The sequence below is a fragment of the Entelurus aequoreus genome, linkage group LG16 (assembly GCF_033978785.1).
Source record: "Entelurus aequoreus isolate RoL-2023_Sb linkage group LG16, RoL_Eaeq_v1.1, whole genome shotgun sequence".
Classification (NCBI taxonomy): domain Eukaryota; kingdom Metazoa; phylum Chordata; class Actinopteri; order Syngnathiformes; family Syngnathidae; genus Entelurus; species Entelurus aequoreus.
In genome coordinates, this window is record NC_084746.1 from 52095067 (window position 1) to 52107950 (window position 12884).

Genomic DNA, 12884 nt, shown 5'->3' on the forward strand with positions numbered 1-12884 from the left:
AGGCGCCGCTGCAACTGACGCCCCGTGGGTGCCCTCACACACACACACACACTCACACGCACACACACACACACTCTCACACGCACACACACACACACTCTCACACGCACACACACTTCACCTGGATAGAACACAAAAGAACATAAAAAGAGGGCGAAGAAACAACCTCCTCCGAAGTCCTGGTAAGTGTGTTGTTTTTGTATTTCTACTCTTTGGCGCGCTTACTGAGGAGCATTGAGTGCGCGAGAGAACACAAACATGTTTTTGTGTCTTTTTTGGTGTGCAAAGAAAGAAAAATTGGGGGGAAAAAAAGGATTCGCACAACTTGACCCACGCTAACTTCTCTCTTTGCGTGGACAGTAGAGAGGCTGAAGCTGATGTTGCCAGATGTTAGCTAGCCCTCGTTGTATTTCTTCTACGACTACTACTACTTCTTCTATTACTATTACTATTACTATTACTACTACTACTTCTTCTATTACTATTACTATTACTACTACTACTTCTACTACTATTACTATTACTACTACTACTTCTACTACTATTACTATTACTACTACTACTTCTACTACTATTACTAAAACTAATACTTTTACTTTTACTACTAATAATACTAATATTACTACTACTAATACTAATATTACTATTACTACTACTACTACCACAATAGGCTAGATATATCTTTATTGATTACCATGAATTGATTAACGTGGACCCCGACTTAAAGAAGTTGAAAAACTTATTTTGGTGTTTCCATTTAGTGGTCAATTGTACAGAATATGTACTGTACTGTGCAATCTACTAATACAAGTTTCAATCAATCAATCAATTGATCCCGAGGGTGTGTGTCCTCAGGGAAAATGAGGTTCCAGTAGCAGCAACACGGCATGCAGTGTACAAGACAGTAGTACAGCAACAGCACGGGTAAAACAGATGTAAATACAAAAATAAACAGTCAAAAACTGTATGAAAATGCTGAAATGTGTGCCCAAACAAACGATCTCACGCATTAGTGAGTAACTCTTATTGAGTACGACTTCAAAATAATCCACCATGGGAACTACCCGTATTTTTCAGAGTATAAGTCACTCCGGAGTATAAGTCGCACCGGCTGAAAATGCATAATAAAGAAGGAAAAAAACATATATAAGTCGCACTGGAGTATAAGTCGCATTTTTTGGGGACATTTATTTGATAAAAGCCAACAGCAAGAATAGACATTTGAAAGGCAATTTAAAATGTCTAAAGAATAGTGAACAACAGGCTGAATAAGTGTACGTTATATGAGGCATAAATAACCAACTGGTATGTTAACGTAACATATTATGGTAAGAGTCATTCAAATAACTATAACATATAGAACATGCTATACGTTTACCAAACAATCTGTCACTCCTAATCGCTAAATCCCATGAAATCTTATACGTCTAGTCTCTTACGTGAAAGAGCTAAATAATATTATTTGATATTTTACGCTAATGTGTTAATCATTTCACACATAAGTCGCTCCTGAGTATAAGTCGCAAAAAAGTGCGACTTATAGTCCGAAAAATACGGTAATCGGTTCATCTATTTAACTACAACCTCTGGCAAAAATGATAGACTAGGAGAATGTTTATTCAATTTAATTTTGTAGAAAAAAACAAAACATAAATAGTAGTTAAAAAATGTTGCCAGATGTTTGCTAGCCCTTGTTGTATTTTTTCTTCTACTACTACTACTACTACTACCACCACAATAGATTAGATATAACTTTATTGATCCCGAGGGTGTGTGTCCTCAGAGAAAATGAGGTTCCAGTAGCAGCAACACGGCATGCAGTGTACAAGACAGTAGTACAGCAACAGCACGGGTAAAACAGATGTAAATACAAAAATAAACAGTCAAAAACTGTATGAAAATGCTGAAATGTGTGCCCAAACAAACGATCTCACGCATTAGTGAGTAACTCTTATTGAGTACGACTTCAAAATAATCCACCATGGGAACTACCCATATTTTTCAGAGTATAAGTCGCTCCGGAGTATAAGTCGCACCGGCCGAAAATGCATAATAAAGAAGGAAAAAAACATATATAAGTCGCACTGGAGTATAAGTCGCATTTTTGGGGGAAATTTATTTGATAAAAGCCAACACCAAGAATAGACATTTGAAAGGCAATTTAGAATAAATAAAGAATAGTGAACAACAGGCTGAATAAGTGTACGTTATATGAGGCATAAATAACCAACTGGTATGTTAACGTAACATATTATGGTAAGAGTCATTCAAATAACTATAACATATAGAACATGCTATACGTTTACCAAACAATCTGTCACTCCTAATCGCTAAATCCCATGAAATCTTATACGTCTAGTCTCTTACGTGAATGACATCAATAATATTATTTGATATTTTACGCTAATGTGTTAATCATTTCACACATAAGTCGCTCCTGAGTATAAGTCGCAAAAAACTGCGACTTATAGTCCGAAAAATATGGTAATCGGTTCATCTATTTAACTACAACCTCTGGCAAAAATGATAGACTAGGAGAATGTTTATTCAATTTAATTTTGTAGAAAAAAACAAAACATAAAGAATAGTTAAAAAATGTTGCCAGATGTTTGCTAGCCCTTGTTGTATTTTTTCTTCTACTACTACTACTACTACCACCACAATAGATTAGATATAACTTTATTGATCCCGAGGGTGTGTGTCCTCAGGGAAAATGAGGTTCCAGTAGCAGCAACACGGCATGCAGTGTACAAGACAGTAGTACAGCAACAGCACGGGTAAAACAGATGTAAATACAAAATAAATAGTCAAAAACTGTATGAAAATGCTGTTATGAGTTATTGTCCAGTTTGCATATGTGTATATATAGCGGTGTCACATTTAACGTATGAATATGCATTCGTAGGATTATATTTTTAAGGAACATTTTTGCGATACGTTTGCTCTAAATGTTGTATATCATGCGGCCGAACATTGCGCCTAACAAACGTGCCCATTTTCCCGCATATCATTGAGCGGAATTGTATGCCCAAACAAACCATCTCACGCATTAGTGAGTAACTCTTATTGAGTACAACTTCAAAATAATCCACCATGGGGGCTAATCAGTTCATCTTTTTAACTACAACCTCTGGCAAAGATGATAGAATCATCAGACTTGGAGAATGTTTATTCAATTTAATTTTGTAGAAAAAACCCCAGATAATGAATAGGTAAAAAATATGGACTCATGGACCAAAACAAAAATCCAATCCAATCCACTTTATTTATATAGCACATTTAAACAACACAATGTTTCCAAAGTGCTGCACAACAATATTAAAAACAATATTCAAATATTGTCCTTAACTCCACCAATGACTGAATAAAAACAAAAAATAAATAATAAACATTACTAATACTTTGTTGCACCACCTCTGGCTTTTATAGTAGTTTGCAGACTGCGAGTCATGGAAATAGTACTCTTCTTCAATCTTGCTCCAACTTTCTCTAATTGCTGTTGTCAGATCAACTTTGCAGGTTGGAGTCTGGTCTTGGACCATTTTCTTCAATTGCCATCACAGATTTTTAATTAGATTGAGATCTGGATTATTTGCAGGCCATGACATTGACTATGTATCTTCCCTCAATGAAAGATTGTACAGTTTTTGCTCTATGGTAAGATGCATTATCATCTTGAAAATGTATGCCATCATCCCCAAACATCCTTTCTAGAGATGTTCGATAATGGCTTTCTGCCGATATTCCAATATTGTCCAACTCTTAATTACCGATTCCGATATCAACCGACACCGATATATACTGTCGAGGAATGAACACATTATTATGCCTAATTTTGTTGTGATGCCCCGCTGGATGCATTAAACAATGTAACAAGGTTTTCCAAAATAAATCAACTCAAGTTATGGGAAAAAAATGCCAACATGGCACTGCCATATTTATTATTGAAGTCACAAAGTGCATTATTTTTTCTAACACCCTCAAAACAGCAGCTTGGAATTTGGGACATGCTCTCCCTGAGAGAGCATGAGGAGGTTGGGGGGGGGGGGGGGTGTATATTGTAGCGTCCCGGAAGAGTTCGTGCTGCAAGGGCTTCTGGGTATTTGTTCTGTTGTGTTTATGTTGTGTTACGGTGCGGATGTTCTCCCGAAATGTGTTTGTCATTCTTGTTTGGTGTGGGTTCACAGTGTGGCGCATATTTGTAACAGTGTTAAAGTTGTTCATACGGCCACCCTCAGTGTGACCTGTATGGCTGTTGACCAAGTATGCTTTGCATTCACTTGTGTGTGTGAAAAGCCGTAGATATTATGTGACTGGGCCGGCACGCCAAGGGTGTGCCTTTAAGGTTTATTGGCACTCTGTACTTCTCCCTACGTCCGTGTACACCGCAGCGTTTTAAAAAGTCATAAATTTTACTTTTTGAAACAGATACCGATAATTTTGAAACCGATACCGATAATTTCCGATATTACATTTTTAAAGCATTTATCGGCCGATAATATCGGCAGTCCGATATTATCGGACATCCCTAGTCCTTTCAATTGATGAAATAGGAAAAGTGTCCAAAGTTTAACGTTTACGTGGGCATTTATTGAAGATGTAATGACAGCCACCTCCCAAGTGCCATTACCTGACATGTAGCCCCATATCATCGACTGTGGAATGTTTTTTTCTGGCAGTCGTCTTCTAGGCCTGCCTATTTTGATAGTTGACCAGTCATCGACTATCGTAACGATTATTTGACTAATCGATTATAAAACAAAGACATATTCTGTTCCTCCATTTGAGTCATCAACTTTTAAGTTCAGCTAGAGATATTTTAGGCATGTGCTTACTAACAACAAAGATGACTAATTAACGTATACATTTTTATTTATACTGTAACTATGCTGCTCCTTCGACTGCTACAAAAATCTATTATTAAAATGTTGTCCATTTTTAAAGCAGTAACAGGAAAAGTGCTAAAAAACTTGTTTATTTTTTATGTAAGAAAAAGGGCAGTTAAAATAGCAGCAATAACAACAAACGATAAAAAACAAAACTATCTAACTTGTTAAAAAACAAACAAGATTTTTGTGATAACGTGTTTAAAATGCTATAATATACACAGGTATATTATTGATTATAGATCCTTGCATGTTTAGCAATGTAATAGACTCAATGTAAAGAACTGTATCATTAATTAATCCTCAACATTTTAGCTATCTAATAGAACAGTGGTCCCCAACCTTTTTTGCACCACAGACCACTTTAACGTAAGCATTATTTTCAGGGACCGGCTTTCCACGTGTGCCAGATAAATACAGCGAAAATAAATGCATGAAAAATACAACTCACTATAAAGCTGAATTAGTGGGAGCCCTGGGCTTGTTTCTTTGGAATGAGACCCCCAGCACATTAATATTTTGTATGTTCATTAATGTGCATTGTATCATGTCACAAAGTTATAATAAATAGAGAAAACAATGCCCACATTCTTAGTTTTTTCTTGTTTACTTTGTAAACCAAAATCATAACTTCTCTCTTCATCTGAGACCTCCTAGACAAATTTAGGAACACACATTAAGGTGAGTTGAGTTCATGGAAAGTTTTACTGCACATAGTCATTACCAACTGTTCCCAAACAACACACAGGTCATGGTTTTTTTTTACTGGAGGTAGAGGAAATGATTAACATGATAGGAGTGGGCCAAAGAAAAGGCAAACTAAATAAATACAGTGGGTGGAGAGGACCCCTAATGGTAGTTGTAGGGTGTCCCCAGCTAAATGACAGATAGTTAATAGCCCTTGTTGGGTGCATGTGTACACTCTCAGTTACATTAACATTGATATTATCCATGTGGGCCCATAGATAGAAATGTCGTTAAATGTAGCTTTGATGTAGCAAGCTACTTTTGCCGTGTAGCTTGTAGTGTAACTTGCTACAATTCTCTTGGGATAGCTTCCACTGTAGCTTAGCTACATTTAATTGAGAGTAACTCGTAGCTTAGCTTGCCCATCCCTGCATAATGGTATGTAAATGTATTTTTTGTCAGTTAGGTTAGGTTACTTTATAACGGGGGTCACCAACCTTTTTGAAAGCAAGAGCTACTTCTTGGGTAGTGATTAATGTGAAGGGCTACCAGTTTGATACACACTTCAATAAATTGCCAGAAATAGCCAATTTGCTCAATTTACCTTTAACTCTATGTTATTATTAATAATTAATGATGTTTACACTTAATTGAATGGTTTAAAAGAGGAGAAAACACGAAAAAAATGACAATTACATTTTGAAACATAGTTTATGAGACTTTTGTGATCTAGGGCTATATAAATAAACATTGATTGATTGAATTTCGACTCTTTAAAATTCAAAATTCAACCGAAAAAAAGAAGAGAAAAACTAGCTGATTCGAATCTTTTTGAAAAAATAAAAAAAATAATTTATGGAACATCATTAGTAATTTTTCCTGATTAAGATTAATTTTAGAATTTTAATGACATGTTTTAAATAGGTCAAAATCCAATCTACACTTTGTTAGAATATCTAACAAATTGGACCAAGCTAGACAAATCATTATTTCTTCTAGATTTTCCAGAAACATTTTTTTAAAAGAAATTCAAAAGACTTTGAAATAAGATTTAAATTTGATTCTACAGATTTTCTAGATTTGCCAGAATAATTTTTTTGAATTTTAATCATAATAAGTTTGAAGAAATATTTCACAAATATTCTTCGTCGAAAAAACAGAAGCTAAAATGAAGAATTAAATTAAAATGTATTTATTATTATTTACAATAAAAAAATTAATTTACTTGAACATTGATTTACATTGTCAGGAAAGAAGAGGAAGGAATTTAAAAGGTAAAAAGGTATATGTGTTTAAAAATCCTAAAATCATTTTTAAGGTTGTATTTTTTCTCTAAAATTGTCTTTCTGAAAGTTATAAGAAGCAAAGTAAAAAAATTAATGAATTTATTTAAACAAGTGAAGACCAAGTCTTTAAAATATTTTCTCGGATTTTCAAATTCTATTTGAGTTTTGTCTCTCTTAGAATTAAAAATGTCGGGCAAAGCGAGACCAGCTTGCTAGTAAATAAATACAATTTAAAAAATAGAGGCTGCTATTTGAGCTATTTTTAGAACAGGCCAGCGGGCTACTCATCTGGTCCTTACGGGCTACCTGGTGCCCGCGGGCACCGCGTTGGTGACCCCTGCTTTATAAGTACCCGGAGTTAAACTTTGTTCTGCAGCCAGCAAGATCAGGACATCCATTAAAACATACAGAAAAAAGTACAATCTTAGACATACAATACAAAGACCTACCGCATAACAAGCATTATAAACATTGGTAAGATAATATTTTAATTTTTATTTAGCCTTTATTTAACCAGGTAAAATCCCATTGAGATCAAAGATCTCTTTTCCAAGGGAGGCCTGGCCAAGAGGGCAGCAGCAAGGTTACATTAAAAACAGTAAAAAACACATAAAACATCAAATATACAACATTAAAACTTGCTCACATAACACATGTGCATACAAACAAGGTAGACTGCAGTCCTTTCACAGAAGCTTTAAACTCATTTAATGTAACAAGGATTTGAAGTTGAAGATTGGATTGTAGGTTATTCCAAGCCTTCGCTGCTGAAAACCTAAATGCTTTCTTGCCCAGTTCAGTTCTTACTTTGGGGACGACAAATTGCAGAACATTCATTGAACGAAGATTGTGACTTCCTTGTGTCTTTGTTAAAAGACAAGATAGATAAGATGGAGTGATACCCAGAATGCTTTTGTAGATGAACACATATTATACAATTTGACATGTACTCAAAGTTCCCCATAAAAAAGGTTAAAACATATAAAATCCCATTCAGATAAGATTTGGGACACGCCAGAATAAAACACCATAAATAGAATAAATTACCGTACTTTTCGGACTATAAGTCGCAGTTTTTTTCATAGTTTGGCCGGGGGTGCGACTTATACTCAGGAGCGACTTATGTGTGAAATTATTAACACATTAGCGTAAAATATCCAATAATATTATTGATGTCATTCACGTAAGAGACTAGACGTATAAGATTTCATGGGATTTAGCGATTAGGAGTGACAGATTGTTTGGTAAACGTATAGCATGTTCTATATGTTATAGTTATTTGAATGACTCTTACCATAATATGTTACGTTAACATAGCAGTTGGTTATTTATGCCTCATATAACGTACACTTATTCAGCCTGTTGTTCACTATTCTTGATTTATTTTAAATTGCCTTTCAAATGTCTATTCTTGATGTTGGCTTTCATCAAATAAATTTCCCCAAAAAATGCGACTTATACTCCAGTGCGACTTATACTGTATATGTTTTTTCCCTTCTTTATTATGCATTTTTGGCCGGTGCGACTTATACTCCGGAGCGACTTATACTCCGAAAAATACGGTACACTAAATTAAATATAGGCAAAAACAGGTACTACAAAAAATATATATATTTATGATTTCCTTCTTATGCAGTATATTTGGTTAGTACCTATTTTTCTAATCAGCCTGACATCAGCCTAAAGTTTAAGTGTTAAATAAATAATAATATTTGTGATTTAACATTGGTATCATATCATTTGACAAGGTTGTAAAATGTCAGTGGTAGGTATGTAACAATATTAAAATCTCACGGTGCGATATCGTCACAGTATTAGGGCCACGGTACAAAATTATTGTGGTGTTTTCACAAAAAATAAAGGCTTTGTAAAAATGCCAAAGTGTGTAAAATGAAACCGCAGGAATGTTAAAGACTCACTGACTGTAATTGAACACAAATATAATGGTCAAATGTTCTATTCATATTTATTACGACTACTACACAAATATTTTTAAGTGCAAACAGAATTGAAGGAACAAAATCATTTCAAATTACTGTACTTACATCCAGTTTATCAAGTGTAAAACAATAATGTTCAGTTTAGTGACTTTTTTAGCTTCTAGAGAAGCATCGTCCTCTGCAGTGGACATTTTTGTATTAATGAATGCTGATTCTCAGGAAGTTAACTAACAATAAAACTTTAGTAATGTAAATACCACACAAATTGACGTTTGGCGTCACCGGCTTCTTGGTTTCATATCAAGCGTATCTTCCAGGTAACGGTTCATCAAGTGGCCTATTACTCGTATTCCTCGTTGTGGACGTTGCAGTGTGCAGTGTTTTTTTTTTTTTTTTGCATCTCCGCGCTCCCGCATGAGGATTTATGCCAAAAGGAAATAACTGTCATTTATCAGACCGACGAGAGACTCCAACATCATGTTTTCCCCTCTATCGTTTTTGTGTTAAAACCAAACTGTGTCCATATTTCTGATTTAAACTTTGCAAGAGATTCTCTGCTCTGCTCGCTGGCACAGTGCAAGGGATCATGGGAGATGTAGTTTACTTCTCAGGCTAGCCCAGGGGTCGGCAACCCGCGGCTCCGGAGCCGCATGCGGCTCTTTGACCACTCAGATGCGGCTCAGCTGCATACTTGCCGACCCCCCCAATTTTCCCAGGAGACTCCTGGATCTCAGTGCCTCTCCTAGTTAACTCCCAGGGCAAATATAATCCTATTTTCACTCTGATTACTAAATTAAGGGCGTGCCCTAAATGCACTGCAGTAATTGTCCTCTATAGCATTTACAAACAGTGTGCCACATGTTGTATGTAGCTTTTACTTGCACATCGTGGAGATAAAAGTCACTGTGAATGTCCATTTCACGTTCTCGACTCTCATTTTCAAGAGGATATAGTATCCGAGGTGGTTTAAAATACAAATCCGTGATCCACAATAGAAAAAGGAGAGAGTGTGCAATCCAATGAGCCAGCTTGTACCTAAGTTACGGTCAGAGCGAAAAAATATATGTTTTGCACTGCATTCTAGTCCGTCACTCTAACGTTCCTCATCCACAAATCTTTCATCCTCGCTCAAATTAATGGGGTAATCGTCGCTTTCTCGGTCCGAATCACTCTAGCTGCGTTGAAAACAATAGGAAAATATGAGGAAGCGAACAACTGACTACGTCACGCTACTTCCGGTAGGGGCAAGGCTTTTTTTTTATCAGAGACCAAAAGTTGCGAACTTTATCGTCGTTGTTCTCTACTAAATCCTTTCAGCAAAAATATGGCAATATTGCAAAATGATCAAGTATGACACATAGAATGGATCTGCTATCCCCGTTTGAATAAAAACATTTCATTTCAGTAGGCCTTAAATAAATGAAAATGAAAAAAAAAAATACTCAAGCCGGTTTCTGACAGTCGCTTCAGGATGCACCGTTTTGTGGGCGGTCTTATTTACGTGGCTCACCTCCGGCAGCGTCTTTTCTCCGTCATCTTTGTTGTTGCGGTGTAGCGTGCAAGGACGGGAGTGGAAGAAGTGTCAAAAGATGGAGCTAACTGTTTTAATGACATTCACACTTTACTTTAATCAACAACGGAGAAGCATCTCCTCATCCGTGGCTCACTAGTGCAACAACGCCGGAAATGTGTCCCGTGAAAAACCGTCCGACTGGAACGCTCTAATAACTAAAGTTCCTTGGGTGAATAATGTAAACTCACTACACCGGTATGTTTTAGCGCTTCCATGGCGGGTTTACTGACAGATATAAGTTAGAACTTTACACTACTTTATATTAGAAATGGCAACAGCGGAGGATGAATGTCACATAAGAAGACGATAGAGGAAAAGAAGAAGCTTATCGACTACGGACTACAAAGGCAGACGCGCGCAAATTTTCAGGACTTATGCAGATCCCAAATACAGATCAGCAGGCACCGGAAGATAAGAAAAGTTGCTTTTGCATAATATTGCGAAACAAAACACCAGATATGTCTTACCTTATACACACCATAATAATACTTGTATGTTGAAGCACACAGGGGTTAGTACATGTGCCTCACAATACGAAGGTCCTGAGTAGTCCTGAGTTCAATCCCAGGCTCGGGGTCTTTCTGTGTGGAGTTTGCATGTTCTCCCCGTGACTGCGTGGGTTCCCTCCGGGTACTCCGGCTTCCTCCCACCTCCAAACACATGCACCCGGGGATAGGTTGATTGGCAACACTAAAATGGTCCCTAGTGTGTGAATGTGAGTGTGAATGTTGTCTGTCTATCTGTGTTGGCCCTGCGATGAGGTGGCCACTTGTCCAGGGTGTACCCCGCCTTCCGCCCGAATGCAGCTGAGATAGGCTCCAGCACCCCCCGCGACCTCAAAAGGGTCAAGCGGTAGAAAATGGATGGATGGATGTTCAAGCACAGTACAATCCATCAAGCGGTGCAGCTTCATAGCTTACCAAAGTCGTACTAAAACATATTGATAGATTTTTGAGCGCCGTGTGTAATGTTCTATATTTTCAATGGAACATATCAAATGTTGGTGTTGTTTACTTGAGTCATATTGCAGCCTACACATATCTCCTATGTGTGACTGCCATCATATTTCAGTCTACACGTATCTCTTATGTGTGACTGCCATCTACCGGTCACACTTATCATTTCACCATGTGCCAAATAAAATAGCGTCGAGGTCGGTAAGCACAACCAAAATGATTCCGTCCATTAGGCGCACCGGGTAATAAGGCGCTCTGTCGAGTTTTGAGAAAATTAAAGGATTTTAAGTGCGCTTTATAGTCCGAAAAATACGGTAAGTGGGTTAGATATAATCATTGAATACGATTAAAATCAAGAGTAAGATTACTAATTCAGTCTTGATGTATGAGTGGAAAAGTTGGGCCACGGGGTCAAAAAGGTTAAAAACCCTTGATTGAAGTTTTCTGTCTTGCCGCTTTGACCTTTTCCTCGGTCTACCTCTGTGCTTGCCTTTTACAACTGTCGGAGCCAGAAAGGTGTACATAAGGTCACGTGGTGTGTTTGTGGGTGTGTATTCACAGAACGGAAGTATGTGTCACGTGACATTAGAGGCAGGCACTATAAAAGGGGCATTGTTACCTTGCATTATTAGGCTTGCTGAGTTATTCTTGTGACATTAAATTGGAGCGAAGGAAGGACATCTAAACATATTTGTTTTGCTTCTCATGATTTGCCCAATTCTGCACATTAACTTCGGTTTTGATGTTGCAGGTGTTCTAGTGCTGTGCTGGTGAGCCGTCAGGATGAGGCCTGGTCAGCTGATCCTCCCCGCCGCCCTCACAGTCCTCTTCTTCCTCTCAGCTCTGCCCGTGACCTCGGGCTGCAACAAAGCGCTTTGCGCCAGCGACGTCAGCAAGTGCCTTATCCAGGTAAGGCCGCAACATTCAAGATAGCCCTATTATGCAAAACTGACTTGTTTAATGTATGTATATGTATATATATGTATGTATATTAGGGTTGTACGGTATACCGGTATTAGTATAGTACCGTGATACTAATGAATCATATTCAGTACCATACCGCCTCTAAAAAGTACCAGTGTTTTAGCTACTTCTAAATCACTAATCCTTGTCTCCATGGCAATAAATAAAGTAATTTTCTTACAAGTATCATCCCTGCAGGACGAGGAATAGCTAAACATGCTTCACTACACACCATAGCTCGCCGGCGTCACCATGTAAACAAACGCCATTTGTGGATCTACACCTAACATCTACTGTAATGATACCAAGTACCGGCGCGTATCTAGTCTACTATGATTACATTGGTATTTTTTAGCATCACAAAATCTTTCGTTTTTTTTAAAGTTTATATTATGTTTATACACATGAGGACTTTGAATATGACCAGTGTATGATCCTGTAACGACTTGGTATCGGATTGATACCCAAATTTGTGGTATCATCTAAAACTAATGTAAAGTATCAAACATCAAAAGAATAAGTGATTATTACATTTTAACAGAAGTGTAGATAGAGCATGTTAAAAGAGAAAGTAAGCCGATATTAACAGTAAA

The 12884-nt window shown here is 37.1% G+C and overlaps 1 protein-coding gene across 1 annotated transcript in view; it reads left to right on the top strand.

Annotated features, from left to right (window-relative positions):
- twsg1a (twisted gastrulation BMP signaling modulator 1a) overlaps positions 1–12884 on the top strand; it is a 47590-nt gene that overhangs the window by 202 nt on the left and 34504 nt on the right. The window contains exons 1-2 of the mRNA XM_062023612.1: positions 1–182; positions 12080–12237. The exon at positions 1–182 is cut by the window's left edge and continues 202 nt beyond it. Coding sequence (XP_061879596.1) covers positions 12112–12237 — 126 coding nt within the window. The 5' untranslated portion in view covers positions 1–182; positions 12080–12111. The remainder of the gene's footprint in view (positions 183–12079; positions 12238–12884) is intronic.